This window comes from Lacerta agilis, chromosome 11 (assembly GCF_009819535.1).
Source record: "Lacerta agilis isolate rLacAgi1 chromosome 11, rLacAgi1.pri, whole genome shotgun sequence".
In the NCBI taxonomy this organism is placed as follows: Eukaryota; Metazoa; Chordata; class Lepidosauria; order Squamata; family Lacertidae; genus Lacerta; species Lacerta agilis.
This window is the reverse complement of record NC_046322.1, coordinates 21,283,185-21,306,949: the sequence shown is the minus strand read 5'-3', so window position 1 is coordinate 21,306,949 and position 23,765 is coordinate 21,283,185. Positions and strand designations below refer to the sequence as shown.

Genomic DNA, 23,765 nt, shown 5'->3' with positions numbered 1-23,765 from the left:
AAACCTTGCCCAGGCACTTTAAGCTCACAAAAGGTTGAAGGCCCAAAGCAGAGAGGAGTACTACTACTATTAACAAGCATCCGGCTTTGGATAGTCTCTGCACTGCACAAATTACTAACTTTTTTTTGTTCTGATTTCAGGTTTTAGCATAAAAGCAGTGCCATTCCAGAATGCCATCTTGAATGTAAAAGAGCTTGGAGGTATAACACTATTAATCAAGTGAATATCTGACTGGTAGTTTTCCATTTCTTGGTCTCTCGCTTAATGATAATAAATAATACTTTATTTAATACTTAACAAGCACCTGTGACTGCTAGATACTAAGCATAAGCTTAAAGGGGTACAATCTAGAGTGGACATGATGCAGGATGAAAGCAAGGGAAATTCAGAATAGCAGCTGAGGTGCAGAGCTTGCATTTCTACTTTGCAGTGCACAACTTCCATAATTTATGTATCTACTTAAAGGGAGGAATTCAACATAGCATTATGGCAGTTCTGTCAGTGCAAGCATTTCAGCTTGCCAGATGGAATGACCCTCTCCCTCTGCCCCCAGCATGCTATTCTGAGGGTTCTCCCAGTCAAAGCAGGGAGGAGGGGGGATTCATGTTGTGCTAGCAGAAGACTTTCTGCTGGCTTCTGCTAGTGGGACTCATTAGTTGAACATGGTCTGCAATAGTGATCTGGCTTTTACTTCTGTCTTAAGTCATGTATTGTGCAGAGATGGATTATTGCACCACTGACACTGGTTCAGAAGTAGGACTAGTAAAGCATTAAAAATAATATCCATACAAATGCTGGGAATGTGGTGTCTTGAAAGAGTGTGCACCCTGTGTAAGGAATGAGAATTTTTGAACTTTAGCCAAGACGGATCTCTGAGTAGCAAAAACCTAAGAACCTCCTAATTCATATGAATGGTATTATCAATTTAGGCTACTGTATTGAAGTACACATTGAAGAGATAGTTATTTTACTTCATTTAACAAAATATATACACTGCTTGAGTGTAGTAAAACCTATAAGTATTAAAATGATGAATTAAAAACACTTAAACATAATTTAAAATAACAGTTAAAAAGAGATTAAAACATGTCAACACATATGAGTCTGGATAGGCTTACCTAAACAAAAATGTTTTAAGCACTCCAAAAGTGGTACAGTGAAGATGCCTGCCTGATGCCAATAGACAGGGAGTTCCCAAGTGTAGGTGCTACCACACTAAAACTGCAATTTATTACAGCTTCAATTACTTACATCTACTAAGCAGACTCTAGCCAAGATATTAAGCCACAATTATTAAATCTCCATACAGTGGTACCTCAGTTGTCGAATGTAATCCATTCTGGAAGACTGTTCTACTTCCGAAATGTTCGACAACTGAGGCGCAAAGGATGGTCGGCTAACTCAGTGGAGAAAAAAGAAAAAAACGCAGTGGAAGCCATTCGACTTCCAAGGCACGTTCAAAAATGGAAGCGATTACTTCTGAGTTTTCGGCGTTCGGGTTCCAAAATGTTAGGCTTCCGAGATGCTTGAAAACCGAGGTACCACTGTATCAATTTTTTTTAACAGAAAACAATTCTGTATGGTGATGCCCCTTTAATGGAAATGTTGGTCTTAAAAGTAGTTAATGATGAAATGCTTCCCATTTGGTGATATTGCTCAAGTGGCCAATGGCCCAGCTAGTCCAGCATTCTGTTTTCACAGCAGCCAACCAGATGCCTGTGGGAACCCTGCAAACAGGATATGAGTGCAACAGCAGTCTGCCACCCGTGATTCCCAGGAACAGAGGCATACTGGCTCTGACAGTGGTGGTAGAACATAATAATCATGGCCGCCAGTGGCCTCCGATAAAGGAGGAAGCTGTCCAAGGTTGCTGTCCAAGTATTTATTTATCTCATCCATACACTCATGGAACAACTCAAGAAAGTTTATTGGGAACCAAAGGGAAAAAACAAACAAACTGTTTAGTTTGCCAGTAGTATCTGCCTGTTCCTGAACTGATAATCTTCTATGAACTGTGTCTGAAGTATTGGGTGTGATACTGGTTCGAAATCTGGTAATTTTCCCAAGACTGAGTTGCTCATGAATGGAAATCTGAAAGGAAACTCTAAATAGGAAGGGAGAGGCAAGTAGAATCTTGTATATTGATAGAAATCAGGACATACTACGTCTCTGGCAAAATATGTTTGCTGTATTCAGTTCCAAAGCAACTTTAGTTCTGTGGCTATTGCAAAAGGCAAATCTTTAAAATTTTAAACTTATTTAATAAGGATATATTTACCTATATGAAAGTCTAGCATGTTGGTTTCTGATCACCCTATTGATCAACATGTTAATGATCTCTTTTAAGCATTGAGTGTGGCTCAAGAAAACCAAAACTTTATTTTCAATTTTACATTTTGAGGAGACTCACTGCATGGGAATAAATTGGTCAGCTGCTAATCTATCTGTTAAATGCTGACATAAATTGCAGATGAAAAAGACTGCTTGAGAAACACGACTCTTCTCTTTTTCCCTTTGAAGAAAAAGTTACTGTTTTATTTAAACAGAACTCTCATTTATGTAAGGCTTGCAGTCTGCTTTTATTTTTGCCGGACGCTGACAGCCTTCCATGAGGACATTGGGTTAGTGCCCAATATGGTGCTTAGCAGTTGCATAAGGGCAAAATTTCTGAGTTGGAACAGACAAATTGTCCTGTCAGTTCATTATCTGAGTAACAGACAGCTGGAGATTTTTCAGGGGGAAGTAAAAATGAATGGAAAAACAAAAGGCAAATTCACTTACCCTTTTTAGTCCTGGGGTTGATAAACTGCTATTGGATGATGATGATTTGCAAGTTCTATTCTCTCTAGATCAGCTGAAGTTGTTGCAGTCCAGATAAAAAGGGGCTCTGCAGAATAAGTAGCCTTTTAAGGAGCTGTACAAAGGGTTAAATGCCATTTGAAAAAAAATATTTATTAAGTGGTAGGTGGCATTGCATCTCTGAAGACCTCTGGCAGGAATTATGAGAATAGTAGTGGAGTGTCTGGTAGGGAAGGCAGGGACCAATCCAGAAGAGAGTTTAAAGTGTTTAAAAACCAATAATATCTGTAAATTGGGAAGGGAAGCAAATAAATAAATGAATAAATAAATAGAGCAGAGAGGTGTTAGGATGAGTGTCCTAGAGAGAGATGAAGGTATTGAGATGGAAGTAAATAAATTTTATTATTATTTACATATTTTTAGCCAACTTTAAAAAAATCACAATACAGGTAACAATTAAAATGGCAAAAGTAAAGCCAGAAAGCAGTAGCCATTTTGGTATTAGGAACAGAGAAGATTGGCCATGTTTGAAAGACCCAAATATGTCCCATGAAGTTGATAACACTTTACTGAGAGTGTAAAAGGTTAAAATATGAACATGAGTAGGAGCAGAGATTCACTTCACTTATTTTTATATACAAGCTGTGGAATTAGTTATTAATTATTAAATTTGCATACCACCCTTTATCTGAAGATCTCAGGGCATAAAATAGTTAATTATTTAAATGAGTACTTAATCTTATTGCTCTTTTTGGTCTGACAACATTTCTGTTTTTGTTTTGTTTTTAATTATCACTAAAGGAGCTGACAATATTAGGAAGTACTGGAGTCGTTACTACCAAGGATCCCAAGGAGTAATATTTGTATTAGACAGTGCCTCTTCAGAAGATGATTTAGAAATTGCTAGAAATGAACTGCACTCTGCGCTTCAGCACCCACAGTTATGCACTTTGCCATTTTTAATATTGGCCAATCATCAGGACAAGCCAGCAGCTCGTTCAGTACAAGAGGTATGTTTAACACAGCACGATCTTATATGCTCCTAGTTATTTGCTGTGATGGGAAGTGTGTGTGTGAGAGAGAGAGAGAGAGTGCACACAGACACACACACTGCACATGGACCTTTTGTGTGATGTGCAGGACCTGTAAGGGTTTGATGAATTCTTCTTTCAACACATCTTGCTTAAGGGGAAAATGATGCTTTTAACTGACTTTACCAAAAGCTATTGAAAGTGCCTGCCCGCCTGCATTGTTTGTTTGTTTATTTTTTAATCTAGGGATTTTTTTGCTGTTAGTTTAATCTTGTTTTCATTTTTTGAACAGCCTTAGCACTCTCTGTCCTCCAATGCGTAAAGCTCCCAGCAATATACACACTTCTGTATAAAAGCTTTTCATGTTTACTCTCATGCTAATGGTTAGCAGTTAAGTTGCAGTCCCTGCTCCTAACTTTTTAAAAATTTAGTACAGATTTCCAACTCCAGGAGGGTGAGGGTTAATCTTGTTTATAATATGGTTACTGTGAGGAATGGGCAAAACTGTGCATTTGTAATTATGGTTCCATAATTTGGGTCTACACTGAACATTTGATAGTGGCCATCAGCCTGATAAATGGTAAGATTTTCAACAGGTGTTCATTCCCAAATTGCAATGGAAGGAACATAAGTGAACCAGCTCTCTCAAGTACCCTGGCGTTAGACCTGTTTAAGGACTTTAAAGGTGAGCACTAGGCCCTTGAATTTAGCCTGGAAACAAATGAGCAAGCAGCAAAGCTCACATAATACTTGTTTTATGCACTTCCTGCAGCTAACACCAAACATTAATCTAGCTATCAATTTCTGGGCCAATTGAAATGTCCAAAACCGGAACAAACTATCACAGATTAAACCTGCTCTGTCATATGTGTAGCTTCATGCATCTGATGAAGTGGTACCGTAGTCCATAAGAAGTTAAGCTGCAACGATAAATCTGTTAGTGTTTGTACTTCCCCATTTCTTTTTTTTTTCTTTTTTTGTATCCTTCACTAATATGAAAATTTCACAAAAGTACATGTGTCGGTGTCATAGCTCAGTGGAAGAGCATATGCTTTGCATACAGAAAGCCCAGAGTTAATTCTCTTACATCTCCATGTAGGGCTGGAAAAGACACTTGTCTGAATCCCTGGAGAGATACTGCCAGTTCGATGGACTAATGGTCTAACTCAATGTAAGGCACTTTCTTAGATCTCAGATTAGCTTTTTAAAAGAGTTTACTCACTGTAGACTTAATCCTTTCATAGAAGAAGAAATACAAAAAGCTAACTCAAACAAGTTACATTTCTAGTTAAAGAGACAAATGAAGCCTAGATGTTCATTAGTTTCTAGCAGTTGGAAAATCAATTTTCTGTGCTTAATGCATAACGATGCTCAGTAAATTATGCATTTATTGAAACAGAGGGATTTAGTGTTGTCTTGTCAAAATATGTGGTCTTTCTTTTTGACATTCCTGATGTGTGGTGGTGGTGGTGGTGGTGTTGAAGCCAAGAGAGTGCAACTGTTGATGGGGATATGTGAATTCAGAAGCCCATACCTTTGCATGCACCTGAATGGGATCATTTGGCATGCAATGCTGATTTCATTATTTAGGTATATTATTATTTAGGTATATTATTTAGGTATAATCCTATTGATGGAGTAGTTCTTAAAGTATCCAGGTCCTAGGCTGTTTAGGAGTTTAAAGGTCAACATTATGTCCTCTCTTTACTATATATGCATTGGGTGGCCTATTTCTCAGATATGCTCACCTATCTTTAATATGGTGATAATAGTGACAGTGGTACCTTGAAGGGCAATCTTGAAGACCACAGAACATTTTTCAACCTGAAATGCTGTATGAATGCTGATTAGTAGTTCCAAAACCCTTTTGCCTAAAACTATGCAAAAGCCAAGAAGATTCTGCAACAGCTGTTAGTGATATTGACTTGTGGGAGGTATACTGTACGTTTTCCAAATTTGAAGCTTTTTAAGCAAATATTTTTCTTTATATATGGCATTTTTAAAAATAGCATTGTACAAATTATTTATCCAACCCATTAAGAAGAAAAACACATGTAACTTAATTCACAAACCAAGGAATCAGATCCAGAATTTTGTGGTAATATTACTTGCTTATGTGAAAATTAATGTACATGTATCCATACCCTTAAAGTATGTTAAAAGACTTGAGAATTTTTATAGCTTCTCTATTCTATGGCTCCCCCCTTTTTAGTAAAGTTTATTATTATTTTGTTTTATAATATATATAAAATATATATAACAATTATAACTACAGAAATAAATTAAAAGATGAAAGACAAAGCTATAAAATAGGCATGTAGAACAAGTAGTTGCATATGATTTAGAATAACTAAAGTCTATGTAAAGACTGTCAACTTTATTGAATCATCAAGTATAGTTCCAATTTTGCCAGGCTTGTGAAGAGAGTTGTCTTGAAAATGATGGTCAGCTGTATATGTCATAAAGGAACGCAAAAACATAAAAAAGTCTCTGGAGGTTCTAGTCCTTGTCAAAATTTCAAATTAGGTGCAATTTTTAAAATTATAGGTATATTCCAGAGTGGGTAGTACCAAATGCCCAGTGTAAGATTGTGGCTTTTTTCCATTGGTTTGCATGCTGCCAAGATGATATAGAATTCCAATTCTTTTGACAGTATATTTACATCGATGACTTCCTGTTTTAACATTGAACATTATGCTTTCTTATTTGATATCTTAACAAATTAAGTTATTGTTTAGAAATGTCCTGCTTCTTCTAAACATATGATTTATACAGTAGGCAAATCACACAGAACAACTCCTTTAGGGATCGTATTTAATATTCAGTAAGCCAATTTAGACACTGAGGAAGTGAGGATTTAACGAAGCATGACTTGCTCACTGTTTGTTACCTGTAGTTGTAATGTAACATCCTAAGCTGGAATTTCCTTGCTTATCCAGAATGATCTGAACGTTCAAAATCTCTGGAACAAGATGAACTTCCTGCATTGACAAGTCCCTCCTTCAGAGGTTAATATTAGAAACAGGATTTCAGAGATTTGCTTCAGAATATGCTCTGTCCCTTGGGCCTACAAGTAAACCTTGCAAAATCTGAGGCTATGTGCTTCAACACCCCCCCCCCCAAAAAAAAGAATTCACCAATATCAAAAAGATAAAACTCTGCCGTACTCAGTAGATATCTAGGGTACAAATAACCAGAAATCTCAACAAACTATACCACCACAATTATAAACTCTATGGTGACAAATTCACAAAGACCTGAAGAAATTGAGTAATACTAACTTCACTCTCTCAGCTAAAATAGCCATGATCAAAATGATCAACCTTCCAAAATTAACCTACTTATTCCAAACCCTTCCAATCTGGATTACACCAACCCAACACCGCAAATGGCAGAAAAAACTACACTCGTTTATCTTCTCACACAAAAAGCCAAGAATAAGCCCCAAACACCTGCACCTCCCCACCTCAGAAGGAGGATGGGGAATCCCTAACATAGAGCTATACTACATGGCCAACCAAGTGTGCCACATAATCCCATACATTCTAGAAGCTGAGACAAAACAATGGGTATACAGTGGTACCTCGACTTACGAATTTAATCCGTTCTGAATGCACATTCGTAGGTCAAAAAATTCGTAAGTTGGGAAAAGCGATTTCCCCATAGGAATGCATTGGAAACGAAAAATTCGGAAAAATTCGTAAGTCGAGTAAACCACATCTAAAATTCGTAAGTCGAGTAAACCCCATCTAAAACCGCCAACGGATGTCCATTCGTAAGTCGAAAAAATTGTATGTCGAGTAATTCGTAAGTCGATGTACCACTGTACTTGGAGAGATACATAATCGAAAACACTCCCACAACAGCTTACCCTTTCCTCCAAAACATCCAGAACTGGCCCTACTGAACACCTTCCAAGATAACAATGCCCACTCACACTATAAAGATATCATAACCCACCTACTCTCAGCAGCCAGAAACATCATAGCCAGACACTGGAGGGACCTGTCATGAATAAACATGGAACACTGACTGAAACTGACATGGGGAGAATAGACTGAAACTGACATGGGGAGAAATAGAAGAGAACACCTTCACTCCAGTATGGCTCCCCTTTATCACATACACAGCCCAACAAAACAACAACACGAAGCCACCAACAGCATACGATTCAATATGGCTAACTTGACCCAACAACCCCCCCTCCATGCACAAACAAATCCCACTGCAGCCAACCAAAGACAATCAACCACACCCTAGGCCACCCCAACCTCTCTCACCAACAAAGAAACATAAGAAGTAAATAGAAAGAGAACCTACCCAAGTGACACTGACACAAAACCCCCACGCATACACTAAGTAAAAGAACATAAGCTTTACCACCCCACTCCTCTCTCCCGTCCCCACTCTTTTCTTCCCAACCCTATACTGCATATAACACCAATGTCTCACAACAAATGCAAATGATCTGTAGAAAACACAACCTGAAGAAAGAGACAATGCATGTGCTTCAGTAAGCGAGGAAAATCTTTAATAAAAAAATTATTAAAAAAAGAAAAAAGAATATGCTCTGTCCCCATTTCTCCCAGTGTGGGTTTTCATATGCGGATGTCTCTACTCTGTTGTTAGAACCCAGATGGGAGCAGCCTAAAGCAATTTTAATAATCAAGAAAGCCTTTATTTACACAAAACCCTGCTGTTCATCAGTGTATGTTGTATCTTCTCTTCAGTACATTAAGTTCCGGCTCTCAATCCTGATACATTATTGAACAAGCTGTTTTTTAAATAGATTGAGAAACCCCAGTGCTTCTTAAGGGTGACTGAGAAGCAGCAGCCTCTTGGGTCAAATCAGTTTGGCTTTGGTTTATTAATTTGGAAAGAAAGAGAAAATCTTTCCTGTCTTAGCGACAAGCCTTACCTATTTTCTTGGCATCCAAATAGATCAGTTGATGGGGCTGTATGATGAGCAAAGTGTAAGCTCTTTCCCAGTTAATTAAGCATTCCATTTTCTGCTAATTACTATAATGCTGCCTTTGTTTTGAATGGCGTCCAGGAACCTTTGTCTGAATGGTTCTATAATGCTGTCTAGGAAGCTCTTATAGATACCCATTGAAAATGTACTCCATTGAAAACCCATCTGGGCCTTGTGCTCCCCCCCCTTTAATTGCCTGTTCAGACTTTTTTTCCCTTGTCGACTCACAGTTTTGTGTGTGTGGCAAGCTTGTACATTCTGTGGAGTTTGATTTTTATCTAGGTGTTCTCTCATGGGTTTTGTGATGGGTTTTTGTTTTTGTTTTTTGCCTACAGAGGCTTGTTGGTTGTTGGACCTGATGATATGATTTGCTAGAGTTTGACACACACATTTGATAACCATTTGCCTTCTTTGTTACCCATGCATTTACCTTTTGTACATATTTGAGGATTTTCATGTGATAATAATGCAAACGGTAAGTCTGTTTTAATCAACCTGTTAGTTGCATTTTGGTGTAAATAAATGTGAAGCACCATGCCTTTCCTCCATCCCAGACAGCTATGTAGTGAAGAGTATCAGAATAGGAAGTCAGTTACAACCCTGGTATCATCATCTTAACTCAACAGGAGTCTTAAGCCCAGTGGCAAGACTTTGAATTCCCTAGGCCAAGATAAACTGCTTAGCAATTTCCTTCATTCATATTCCTTACTACACCCAAATGCTGACTACACCCAAATGCTACACCCTTGATGTCTTGCTGGATCAGCTTACTGTGCCATGTGAGGCTCCTGGAAATCAGCAACCTTCTGTTTTAAACAAGTTGTTGGACTACTATTATAGACAATTGAATATAATACAAATTTTCGGCAGGGTGCCTCTGAAACTGTTGGTTTTAAGAGGTTATCTGTACTTGCACAGTACAATATTTAATTAAGCTTTCACTTCAGGAAAAAAACAACACTTCTAAGACAAAGTAGCTGCCAGATTTTGTCTGTCATGTGCTGCAGTTATTTTTCAGGAGTGGATGAGTTCAAGGTTCTAAACCAGGGATGGGAAACCTGTGGCCCTCCAGAAGTTATTGGACTACGTGTAATTCCCATCTTCCCTCACCATTGGTTATGCTGCCTGGTGCAGATCTGGAAGACCACCCCTGCTCTAAACCACTGGTAGCTAGTGTGGTTCAGAGTCAGAGTGGCTTATAGAGGCAATAAGACTTACTTTTAAAAAAACGAATCCTGTCCAAATGAAGAGAACCATAAAACCCACAAACTTTGGCAAGAAAAATGTGGAAACAGACAGTAAGGGATGCTGAAAAAGAATTTGATGAACACATTGCTAAAAACATTAAGATGAACAACAAGAAGTTATTTAAATTTATTGATAGCAGGTAGCCATCTATGGAGGTGGTTGGGACCCTTGGAAGATTTAGGGCAGATCCCAGTGCCTGAACTAACCTTTGTAGAAGGGAAGTATTAGGAACTGAGGCAGATAGTGGTGACAATAGATATCCTATGCTTATTGGACAAAATAAAAACTTACAATTCGACGATTCCAATTGGCACCCACCCAAGAGTTACAAGAAGTCAAGTAGCAGACTGTTAGATTGGCTCAAAGAAAAGGCAGTGACCTGGAAAGCCAGGACCTGTGGAAATGGTGGTGAAGACATGGAACTGGATAGTGAGGCGCCAAGAGGAAAGTGGGTCTGTATTTTTCCAAACATAGGGCCTAAGGACATAATGGAATGTGTGAATAAGGCTTCTTCTGGGCTAGTTTCATAAGACATTTAGAATCTTCTGTTAGTTGACTAGTTAGTAGTTCAGTACTTAAAATGTCTTGCCCCCTTCCCTTCCTGGTATGCTGCAATTACCAATTGGTTCAAAACAAGTTGGGTATTTAAATGTCATTATACCCAAACAGTTAAATATACCTTAGCAAGCTAATTTTATATCCCTTATAAAGCAAACTTAAAAAACAATTAAAAGTTGGCAAAAACGATCAATTTAAGGGGGAAATGGCAGTAATTAAAATGCATTATTTATGAAGAAGGCTATATGTTTTCCCGGGGTTTCCAGTTTTTATTTCCAATAATGCATTACACTATTGCCAAAAATAAATGAAGGTTAAATATTTCAGCAATGGGTGAAGTCAAAAGTTGAAAGGGGTTAGGTTATCCCCAGTGCTTTTTTTTTTTTTTTTTTAGAAGGGAAGGTGCCAGAACTCACTATGAATGCCTTCTCTTATAATGGCAGTGGCACCCACTAGAGAGGTGCCGGAACTGTTTCAATGAGTTCCAGCTCATTGAAAAGTCCTGGTTATCCCCAATATTCATTTGTTACAAGACAAATCAGTTAACAAACACCATTAGTAAAGAAAGAAAATGTTTAAAGCATGGATCAGTATAGAAAATGATAGTAGCAGCAACTTGTTGTCTTAATAAAAATCTTAAGGACCTACAAAGTCCATTCTTAAGAACTATTACAATATTCAAACGTAGATGGAAGCAACCAATTCCTATCTGGTCTTCACTTTCTTGCTTTTTATCATCCACTTTTCTATAGTTAGAATAGTTTTTTTTTTTTAAGGGTCACTAAAGGAATTATATTGGATTAGAGATTTTTACAATAATGGCCAGCCTGAAACAGAACCTGAAATCTGAAGAATTTTAATGAAAAAGAGCATACATTTAGGTAGGTAAGTCCTTTTATTTAGTAAAGGACATTATTAAATGGTAAGTAAATGCTGGTGCTTCAAGAAAATATAAAGGTACATATTTCCACTTATTGTGAGAAACTTCTTCAGTGTCAGCCTTTTGGGAGATGGTGCTCCTAGAAAATGACTCAATAACTAAGCAAGAATAGCATTAGCATTACTGGGGATACTGGATGAGTCAAATGAGGTTGATTTGTTTAAATAATTGATTATATCTTCCTACCTATGCTACCTATACACCAGCATGTTTATTATAAGAAAATGGAAATATTTAGAGAGGTTAAATAAGAATTTATTCAACAGTCAAATCTGCGCCCTGGCAATTGCCAAAAGATTAACTTAAAAATTAAGATATGCTATAGGGCAAACAAACAAAAGATACATTTTCAACTACACGACAAAAAATAGTTTTCTATATGATGATAACAGTGTTTGGATGCCTCCTGTGGCATATGCTGCTATTTGGAATTCTTAGCAACTTTTCAGCTTCAAGTGAAAAATATCATAAGATAAGACCTCAAGGACAACAACTTGATATTTATAAACAGAGCAAATCTTTAGAAAAGAAGAAAAAAAGACATGTGTCCCCCCCATATCAATAATAAAGGTTATTTGCCCAAGGGATCCTTCTGCTTTTGTATGTACATGTTTAGTTTTAATTTTAATGCTATTGTATTATTTTCTCTATTTTAATACAGAGAGAGAGAGAGAGAGAGAGAGAGAGAGAGAGAGAGATGGTATTCTTGTACACCATGGGTGGTTCTGCCACACTGGAGAAGCCACTCATGGTGAGAAGATAGCATGTTCAGCACTGCATTCTGTGATCCATTGATACCTGAATGCAGCTGTGTCAGTTCTTGCAGGCCATTTCCTCACTCTTCTTCCTGTTCAGAGGGCATTTTAAAAACCGACCAGCTTTTTCTGTTAAGCAGGTTTAGCTTTTGCTGAAACAAGTTGTTTTGCATGCCTGTATTTTGGCTACATCCATTCTATCTTAAGGTCCCCCGTGACATGGGATTCATCAGGGTGTACACGAATTCAAGAGGGTATTGATGTGATCATGCAAATTCAGCATTTATGAAGAAAATAAATAAATAAATAAATAAATAAATAAATTTAAAAAAGCTGTTACTGCAGTCCCAGAAGGATCAAGTGCATATGTATGGGAAATATGTGGAAATTAGTTATGGAACATTGAGGTTCAGCAATGAAATATTGCAAGAGTTCTGGCCAGGACCTGTCCTAAGGCTGTCATGCTGGCAACTTTACAAATATAGTGCATTCCACATACACTGGAATTGTATGTGATATACTGCTGCTGCTTATCTGGGTACATTGACCATAACCTAACTTACCATTTGTAATGAATAACAATTACTAATGCTGATGTATTTGTGCCATTTTCCTAGCAATGGTCAGCTAGGTTATATAGTGTGTTCTAGCATAATAAGAGTTTACTATATTATGTTTAAATCTAATGTAAAAAAAGATACTGGTGTTGCATTTACTACTAGCTTTTAACCTGTAGAAAGAATATGTTATAATTTGTAAATGTTACTTCCAAGTGGGATGTATTGAATTTTTGAATTAAAGATAATGCTAAGGGCAATGTCTGTTCCATTATTTATTCTGAAATGTAGCCTGTCTAGTGTATAATGGCACTTTGTTAGAGGAATAGGAAATCATTCTCCCCTCTCATTTCTACAGCGAACAATGATTCAGCAGCAGACAAGCATACACCCTCAGAGAAACATGACATACCAGCTATCCAGAATCTAGAAACAATCTTTATACAGCTAGAAGCAGAGTAATTAATATAATTAAGTTCTTGTAATGATTATTTTGCCAGAACTGTATTCTATCATTGGTCGTCATTTAATCTGAGGACATAACTGTTTTGTTCAAACATGTTATTGGAAGTCTGTTATGTAATAAAGCAATACAGTTTTATTCAGAGGAATAAGATCTAAAATACTACAGTTTTATTTAGGGGAATAAGGTCTGGAATACTATTTTGAACAAAGCAAAACTGATTTTAACTAAATATTAAGCATTAATATTTAATTATTTTCTGAAAGGTGTTAGAAAAGTGGTAGAACATGCCTTTGACTCTGTAGTCTTAACTAGTAGCCTGGACAATGGCTGCAGTAGAAGCTTTGCTCTGGTATCTGGCTTCAAGCCTTGTACCTGTGACTGTGCTTTATATAGATGTTATCTGTCAGGTTTCTAGTTCCCCATAAATATCAAGCTTAGATCCAGTTACAGGTGGGTAGCCGTGTTGGTCTGCCATAGTCAAAACAAAATAGGAAATTCTTTCCAGTAGCACCTTAGAGACCAACTGAGTTTGTTCTTGGTATGAGCTTTCGTGTGCATGCACACTTCTTCAGATACACAGCACCTTAGAGACCAACTGAGTTTGTTCTTGGTATGAGCTTTCGTGTGCATGCACACGAAAGCTCATACCAAGAACAAACTCAGCTGGTCTCTAAGGTGCTACTGGAAAGAATTTCCTATTTTGTTTCAAGCTTAGATCCAGACATTCAATGCTTAAAGAAGACCCATTTGAATCAGTATAGCGCTGTCCTATATCTATATTTTGCAATAGTGGAAAAAGCTCTAAGTTCCAAACTAGCTTTGCAAAGCTGCATTGCATGAAGACTGGAATACATTTGATGTTCCTAAGATCAAGCATTGGAAGTGGGGGATTTAAGGTGAGCTTCTTGATGTTCAATCATCGGCAGTTATTAACAGAGCAATTAAAAGAAATAAAGTGATAACCATTTCAGCAGTTCTAGGTGGCAAGTCATGTTCTGGTACTCGTAATTCTCCAGTCAGTGTGAACAATGGGAAATACTGTGGGAAATACTAAACGTACACCATAGCCATCCTTTTCTTGGTCTTGGTGAAAACAGAGCCAGACTGCTCCTTTTTGCTGAATATAGTAAATGTAATGAATATAGTTTTAAAAAAAAATCTCATTCAAGAACACAAATATGAGATTCCAATGCAAGAATACAGGTGGCAACCATTTTGTGTGTGTTCATTTTGTGCCTGGGACACTTTGGACCCAGAAGAGTGCAGAACAGGGGGCGTAATGGGGCAGGCTTATCCGTGTTACACAAACACACATGGGGGGCCATGAACACAACCCCTGTGCAAATTGAGGGTTGTCTGTAGTAGAAAATCTGCAAAGAACGTGTGTGTGTGTGTGTGTGTGTATTTGTATTAAAGGATAATACTGTAACAGAATACAAAGACTGAGTACATGTGCATGGAAACTGAACTATTCTAAAGCATATTTGGCTGCCAAAGAAACAAAACTGCTACTTTTATTTTTAATACAGTGGTACCTTGGTTCTCGAACGGCTTAGTTGTCAAACAAATCAGCTCCCATATGCCACAAACCCGGAAGTAAGTATTCCGGTTTGCGAATGTTTTTTGGAAGTCAAACATGCAATGCAGCTTTCGCTTGAGTGCAGGAAGCTCCTGCAGCCAATCAGAAGCCACACCTTGGTTTTGGAACGGTTTCAGGAGTCGAACGGACTTGCGGAACGGATTAAAGTTCGAGAACCAAGGTACCACTGTAGAGGCTTGTGTCTTTTGCAGTGGGAAGTGCTGAGACAACAAATGCAGGAAATTAATCTGCATAGTTTTCTCTAGTATGTGTCTGTCTAATACGGATTCTGGACTATGTTTCTACACCTTTTATAGCGCAGTCAGATAGCATGCTGTTTGCTATTAGCTTGGCCACCATTGTTCATAAGAATTAGTTTGTGGTTTAGCTGTTCTGCCAAGTATGTAGAAAAACACAACTTGCTTACTGTTTTCTTTGGGGCAACCTCTTACTATCAAAGATTATTAAAATCATTTCACATTCCATTTCTGGCTGTCAATTCCATTTCTCGTGGTTACTTTTGAAGTTGCTTCCAGAATGTTAGATTACTTTCCCCCCTTTGCATAGGTGTTAAATAAGACCACTTTCAATGTTTCTCCACAAAGTTGATTTTTTTTTTTTAAGAAAAAACTTTGACATTAGTTACTGGAAATCATACATTGTTTCAAAATGCTGGCTGGTCTTCATTACCTTGGCTGCCAGTCAGAAAGCTATGATACAATGGCATAATAGTACTCTTCGCTTAAGAAGCAGTATCTTGGAATGGAGAAATGAATGAAACCTAAATGTTAATTACTAAATAATTATGCATTATTATTTGGGTCCAAGAAATGGCATTAAAGTGTTCCATGGTGTAGTTCCATGGTTGGCAGTAAGTAGATCCAAGTTCAGCCAGTACCTTGAAAGAGACTGAGATTCTATGGGCACAGCTCTTGGGTTTCTGAAGAAAGGCCAATAGACAGATATAATAAAGAATCCTTAAAGAAATGGAAAACTGAGAATGCTATTTTTTTTTTTACTTTCCACATTTTGAAAGGGTGAAAAAACTTCAAATGGTTGCATATCAAAATGAATAAAAAGAGGGGAAGGTTGTGTGTTTGTATTCTGATTTATGACACAGAATATTTTAGGGGGGGGACTTTCCTCCTCCTTTGGTCTCTTTTGATCATTGATCTGGGTGACCCCATGCTCAGTCTTTCTTTCCTTCATTTGGCATGGATGGGTTGTGTTTTTTTAAGTGTCGCTCTCATTTGGGAACTCCAGGCAGTTCCACTCCACTAATCTATGATCTAATGAGCAATAATGTAGGGTTACAGTGAACATTTTGTTTGCTTTGCTGGGAGGATGGCTAGACAGAGAGTGGGAGAGAAGTAGTATCTGTGGAGAAGAGATGCAGTGTGGTTGAACAGTGTGAAAAAGACTTGTTAGACCAGAGTAGTAAGCCTGGTTTATTTCATGACAGGTCAAGGAACACCAAAGCAAATCTACTATTCATGTACAAGGTTTAAAACTCTTCTGACCAAAAGAATTCTTATTTCTGATACTTATAAAAGTGATGATTGTTTGGAAATTTTTGCATAAGCATGTGGTTGGCATCATCGTTCCCAAAGGTTTGGAATGTTAGCTTTATTCCAGGGGTCAGCAAACTTTTTCAGCAGGGGGCTGGTACACTGTCCCTCAAACCTTGTGGGGGGCTGGACTATATTTTGGGGGGGAAATCAACGAATTCCTATGCCCCACAAATAACCCAGAGATGTATTTTAAATAAAAGGACACATTCTACTCATGTAAAAACACACTGATTCCTGGACCGTCCGTGGACCGGATTGAGAAGGCGATTGGGCCGCATCCGGCCCCCGGGCCTTAGTTTGGGGACCCTTGCTTTATTCGATCATTTTGCTTTAAATATAAGTATAAACAGCCATGCTAATGGTTGACTGTTTTGTGTTGGTAAAGTAGTAATTTAAGCACTAATACTTCCATATATTAAAAAGAATATTGATAATGGTGTGCCTTTTATGACTATTTTTATTAAATTTTATTTTTTGCCTTGAATCTACATTGGAAGTAGTGTTGGAACATTTGGGTGTTAAGAGAACTGAGGTGATGTGTGCATATACTTTTAAGCTGTTGCACTGATAGTCGTTGATGTGTAGCAAACCCAGACATTATTTCTGGCCCAGCTGTCATTTACAAAAATGAAAGTGCAGTCTTCCAAGCTATGTTATTGTTCATTCAGGCGTTAGGAAGCCAAACAAATGGATGCTCTTAAACAGTAAGACACACTTTGTTTTTGTATTCTCCTATAAGTTTAGATAACTAAGTCTTATGCCCACTGGATCACAAAACCAGCTCTGTGCATACTTTAGATAAGGGTTTTGAAACTGGGATCCATGAGCTTCATTCAGGTAGTCTGTGGCATGTCTGTAAAAATGCAATTAAAAATCATATTGCATCTAGCAAAGCTCATTACAATTGCTACAATGGGTGGAAAAAAACATTAAGTGGTCCACCAAGACCCATGGCAATTTTCAAATTGTTCATGGGGAATTGTGCCATGGACCACCTGAATAAAGCTTGTGGGTGAAAGGGTGCTAGGGACAAAAACCCCTCTTTCTGTGTGCTTTTTTGAGATGGTTTTTTCGGGAACCCCACTATCCAAACTGATGGAAGACATCTTCTCTATCAGTTTACATAGGGGTTAATTTGAAGGGGTCTGGGAAAAGTAAAAGTTCAGTCCCCACAGAGAAGACCCTTGCCCCAAACATCCCCTATGGGAAGGAATGTGAACTTTTAGTCCTCAGCAGCACTTTTCCTACTCGCAGGCCTTGTGAAAACCAATGAAGAAATCCTTGCCATTGAGGCACACTGAAATACTACACACATGGCAGGGGGATTAAGAGCTGCGCCCACCTCAGTTCTGCTTTCAACCATTTGAGCAGGGATGTTCACATGATTAGAACACTCCTGCTTCAAACTTTCACCCCATCCTTAAAATTTAAATCACATTAAAATGCGCAAACTGGTCTCCTTGTATTTACCAAACAGATCTTACATATTTGCACCATTGGATTGAATGGCAAGAACGGTTCTACATTGGAACCATTTAATGGAGTGAGGGGGTCTACCACAGGAAAGCTTCAAGAGATGGCTGGATTGCCTTCTCTTGCGGATGCTTTGCCACTGGGTTTGCTGCACTGATTCCTCTTATGATTCTGTGATCTACAGTTTTCACAATACTGCACAATATTACTGAAGGCTTTAAAATTTCATTAAAATGTTGTGGGAAAGCTGCCCCTCTCCCCAGAACGTAAATACCATACTTTTACAGAAACTTGAATGCTACCAATGACTTGGAATACCAAAGGATGATGCAAAGTAGTCTTTTGCAATATTTATTTGTGTACCCAATCATTGTGTCACTGCCTGCACTGCTCTTACTTGTAGTACTTCATGGAACATTTCCTACCTGGTAGCATTTTGCTGGCTATATAGGCTACTTCCAACCCACACCCAATTCTCTTGGAGCTTACTATAGGCACCTGCACCATTTGCATGCTGTTGTAAGTAACTGGAAACTATCCAGTGAAAGTATGAAAGTTTAATTACAATGTTGGCCAGACATCACAGAACTGGGTGTAAGAACAGGAGGTCTATGTTCCTAGCTTCTCTGGAAAGAGGATTAAATTCTTTCCATAAGCTACCCCATATACTCCGGTAATGCCAAATTAGGATTTTATTTGTCATTTTAATTCTTAGTGAGTAGGATATCTAGTTGAGATATTAATACTTTCTCTCCCCACTCCTCGCAGACAAAGGGTCAAAGCATTTGCATATATGCACTTTGTATATCTTAATATACTGGTAATAGTTTTACATTACCTCACTCTTGTGGTTTAATTAAGTGCCAGTAACTTCAGTGGGGCTTACTCGCTAGTAAGTGTGTTTAGACATGCATCCATAGTCAAACTATCTTGTACAAAAGTTGTGTCCTTTTTAATCTAATTCTTATTAAAGCCTACATATGTTTGAGCAACTGAGATGGTTAATGAGATTTATAGGTATTTTTAAATAGTTCACATTAGATGCTGAATTTTGGTCAGGAAATTGACCAACCAATGTGGATTTTGAGAACTACTGAATAACAAGAATTATCTGCATGTAATCACCTGCCAAAAATAGGTAGGATGTCTGGAAATTGGCTATAGTCAAATTGGCCCGCATATGAGATTTTCTAGATAGAAATGGTTAGGCGGAGGATTTCTGAGGTCAGAGGGGCTGAGAACTAAAACTGAGTTCCTTAATATGCTATAGTCATGTTGAATTTTACTTATGCAGCTGTTTTCAGCTAGAAAAAAAATTCAGGAAGCAGCAGATGCATCTTCTTGAGGTTATCTGCACTTCCACCATTTGCTTCACAACTGTCTGATTTTCACACTAGTTCACAACCGGAGATCTGACTTTCAAATTAGTGATTTTGTTGTTCAGTCGTTCAGTTGTGTCCGACTCTTCGTGACCCCATGGACCAGAGCACGCCAGGCACGCCTATCCTTCACTGCCTCTTGCAGTTTGGCCAAACTCATGTTAGTAGCTTCGAGAATACTGTCCAACCATCTCATCCTCTGTCGTCCCCTTCTCCTTGTGCCCTCCATCTTTCTAGTGGGCTCATTGTAGTAATTCATGGAAATCTTAGGGTTGTATCCAATTATGCACAAGCAGAGTTCCACTCCCCCTCCCTCCTCTCCTCTCCTCTCCTCTCCTCTCCACATGCCACCCCATCTGCTTTGGAAGGTTCCCCAACCCTCCAGAGCACATTTTGAGAGTGTGTGATAGGCTGCAGAGGAGAATAGAAAGAAACTCCATTGCACAAGTGGAACAGAGGTATTGGTGCAATCCTGTACTCTTCTACTCAGAAGTTACTCCTTCTGAGTGTTTATAGGACTGTGCCTTCTAATTCTGTTGCTAATTAAATGTAAACAGTACCTTAGAAAAACAAGCCTATTCCCTTGAAAAACTCCACTTTTTACGCTTCAGGAGCCTACTGTGTTATAACAATACCTCTCTCTTCTTCTGAAATATTTATATGCCAAGTCTTCATGAGATATTTCAAAAGCCTCTTAGGGTAAAAAAGAACTGCTCGGAGGAGGAGCTGGCAGAACTTGTGTTTCAAGTTGGAATCTATATACTGTTTTATGTACTGTATATGCTTTTTTGTCTTGTGCTTTTTTGTTCTTTTGTGTTAAAGTCATTAGACATGTCTACCAGCTCACCAGTTTTATTGCTCCATAAAAGAGTGTTTAAAAAGCAATTAATGGCATAGACACATCATGTACAACACAAGATGTAAGGTTAGCACTGGTTCCCTCAAATAATAGAAGGTTTTGTTCAGCATGTATCATAGTTACTACTTTTAAAAAGACAATGTGAAGACCACCATAGCAGCAAATTAAAGCCCCTGGGAGCAAGCTGAGTGTTACTGAAAGCTTTAGCAGAGATGTCCTTCAAACCTTGAAGCCTTGCAAAATGAGATGTGATTTACTGTAGAAGTCTGCTTTCCTGCTATTTTTCTCCGGCTGGAGAAAATTAATTTATTTTCCATCAGAAAGTTATGTTGACAATACCTAGATATATCAAATGTAAGGCACACAACATACAAGGTATTATAAGTATTACAGCTAATTATACAAATAGCTCAAATGTAGTAGTACAAAAAGTATGTTTAACTTTAAGCTACTAATTAATTGCTGTTCTTGTTTTAATTGTGTATGTGTGTGTCTGTGTGTTTCTGTGTACACATAGACTGTGAGCATATTTCTGGCACGTTATCAGATTAAAATTACAGAATGTTCTTGAGTGTAATCAGATGAGACATTAGTTTAAAAGTTACATTTTGCTAAGTTATCAGCAGTGCCAAGAAAATTCTACCTTGCTACTACCATGTTGTGTCATATTAATATATATATATATTACTGGCTACATATTGGAGTGCAGGAAGCTGCTACTGAGTCGGGGCCATTGATCCATCAAGCTCAGTCTACACTGACAGGCAGGGACTCACTCCCCAGGCTTTCTGACGGACGACATTCCCAGCCATAACTGGAAATGCTATGAATTGAACCTGGGTTCTTATACATGCAAAGCAGGTACAGTACTCTGCTACTGAGCTATGACATTCCCCTTATAAATTTTCCCGTGCAGACAGTTGATCCAGTGCGTAGTAGGGGATTACATTGGCTGACCCTGTCTCCCTTCTTACTTTGTAACTCCCAATCCCCTCTGATGGTTGGATGTATAGGGGCATGCTTCTACATAGTGTCCAAAGAACACGTATAGGAAGAGCCTAGCAGGGCATGCTAGAGAGGTAGAGCTAGCAGACATGAATCTTGTTACTCATTGTATGTTTGATCAAATGGCTATGTAAAGTAAAGGTAGATGTGCTGTCCTATATTAGGGCAAAACCAAAGTGTTCAAGCTTTTTAGTTCTCCGGAACTCTCCCTAGTAAACATAGCAAACAGAGGGTGGAAAGCAACATTGTGTTAAGATTATTGCCCTGTCAGGCAAGTAGAATGCTTGTGCTGATGGAACAATCTCCCTTCTCCTTCTTCTGTCTGCTATTGGAGTTCTCCTGACCCCACAGAGCCAATTTGTGGAGGTCATGATGGGGGGAGGAGAGGGGGGGAACCCCATTGTGCTAGCGGCACTCATTGTGCTGACTCCCAATAGCACAACTTTTTGATTGAAACTGGCTCAGAGAAATTTGGGGGCTGGGGGGGGGAGAGAGAATGAGAGGAAAAATATTTTAGCTGATATTAAACCAATGGAGTCTGCATATGGTATTAGTTTTAAGGTGAAATGGGGGAGGACATAGCTGACATTCAAATAAGGCTATTTAGGCACTTTTATAGGTTGCAACTAGGCTTCCTGGGAAGGAGAATAATAACAATGACCAAGTTTCCATCTCTGAAAACACAAGAACTGACTCTTACCCAGGCCTTCTTTGTCTTTAGGCAAAATACATAGGTTTCTTAGTAGGTGGAAAATGGGAATTAACAAATAGCCTTCACCATAAAAAAGAAGACTGTTAGGTGTAAATTTGCAGCAGTATATGGAAAGGGCATAGCTCCTGGGGTGCAGTAGATAGTTGGCTCTGCCGCCTAAACTACCAGTTAGTATTTGGTTCTGTCACACACACTTGTACCCAACCTACAGCTACTGTTTTGTATCTGGCTCCAGCTGGTGCACTGTTGAGTTTTAATAACACAAAGTAATTATTACTAAAATGCTGTCATTTGTTAATGAGGGTTTCAATATTTTCCTATCTGTTATTGAGTATTTGTTGACATTTTAAATAAAATTGGCACTTAAGATACCACGGTGTATTTATAATCACAGCTCTAATAGTTAATTTTTGAAAGCAATTTACACTTTTCATGATATATTTATGATATATGAATGCATTTACTGAACTCTGTATTGGTTTCTAATGTTTGCTGAAGATTTGTTTGCAGGCAGCCATTTACCGTATATTATTTTTGAGTGATTGACCTTAGAAGAATTTAACTGTCTGCTAAGATATGTTTGTACATGTGCCTGGCAAGAAAATTCGTCTAGCAGTAGACCTTTAGATCTTTGCACTGCTTTCAAATTTCAACAAATGTGTTTTGCTGTAGCAGAGAGTGAGTTTGTTGCATGGGCTGAACGAACTGTGGGGATTACCTAAAGGAACATAGTAATAAAAACAAAACTTGAAATATCGCATTACATTCTTTTGAAATAATAAAAGGGGTGTTAACAAGATTGATGCAAGCTGTAGCTGACAAAAGTTATCCATGGATTCCCTTACAAGTTATTAGCTGTATTCCCTTAGCAAAAGTTATACTGCTCTAGCTTATCATAACATTAGCTTACATTGTACACTTTTTACCTGTCTGCAGTCTAGTTTCAGGCTTCCACAAAAGTTCAGTTGTAGGGAACTTATTAAAATCTTTATGAAGGAAACAAGTATTACAAAGCATTCAGGTTTGGATTAAATTATTTACTGCAGTATCATTAAAAATTATATATAATATCAAATTCAGTCTGCTTCTGTGTTCATTGCTTTTGGACTACAAAGAACTACTGAGAAGTAGTAAGAGATCTGTATAGATATTTATGGCATTGTCTGGGAGGTAGTGGCTTGGTGTAGTGGCTGATGTTAGTCTAGGACATGGGTAGGCAAACTAAGCCCCGGGGGCCGGATCTGCCCAATCGCCTTCTAAATCTGGCGGTCCAGGAATCAGCGTGTTTTTACATGACTAGAATGTGTTGTTTTATTTAAACTGCATCTCTGGGTTATTTGTGGGGCATAGGAATTCATCCCCCCTCCCAAAAAAAAATAGTCCGGCCCTCCACAAGGTCTGAGGGACCTTGCCGAAAAAGTTTGCTGACTCCTGGTCTAGGACCTGTGAGATCAGGCTTCAAATTCCTGGTCAGCCATGAAGCTCACTCACTGTGTGACCTTAGGCCAGTGACCAACTCTGTACCTAGCATATCTCATAGGGCTGTTGGGAACACAGATAGCCATGCATACCACTTTGAGCTCCTTGGAGGAAAGGTTGAACATTTACAGTTTGCTTCAGGGTGTAACCAACATGTCTGCAGTAAATTATAGCTACTGCGTAAAATAGGTTGCATTTGTGATACAGGCACTTTGTCAGGATAACTGACAGCATTGTGTTCTCTGCTGCTGTTGCTAGACAGTTTTACTGGACTAGTCCTCTGAGGGGCCAAGCAGGAAGGCCAAGCAGGTGTTTGGCATGAATTTCCAACATTGTGCCATATAATCCCCTTCTACCACCACTTCAGTGCAGCATGGGTCAT

General features: G+C 38.4%; 1 protein-coding gene across 7 annotated transcripts in view; it reads left to right on the top strand.

Annotated features, from left to right (window-relative positions):
* ARL15 (ADP ribosylation factor like GTPase 15) overlaps nt 1–23,765 on the top strand; it is a 178,992-nt gene that overhangs the window by 90,096 nt on the left and 65,131 nt on the right. For 5 of the 7 annotated variants that reach the window (XM_033164793.1, XM_033164791.1, XM_033164794.1 and 2 more), the window contains 2 exons: nt 141–200; nt 3,601–3,809. In XM_033164793.1, coding sequence (XP_033020684.1) covers nt 141–200; nt 3,601–3,809 — 269 coding nt within the window. Of the gene's footprint in view, nt 1–140; nt 201–3,600; nt 3,810–4,929; nt 5,002–18,990; nt 19,163–23,765 lie in introns of those variants that run through there. The other 2 variants (XM_033164796.1, XM_033164797.1) reach the window with 2 other exon arrangements.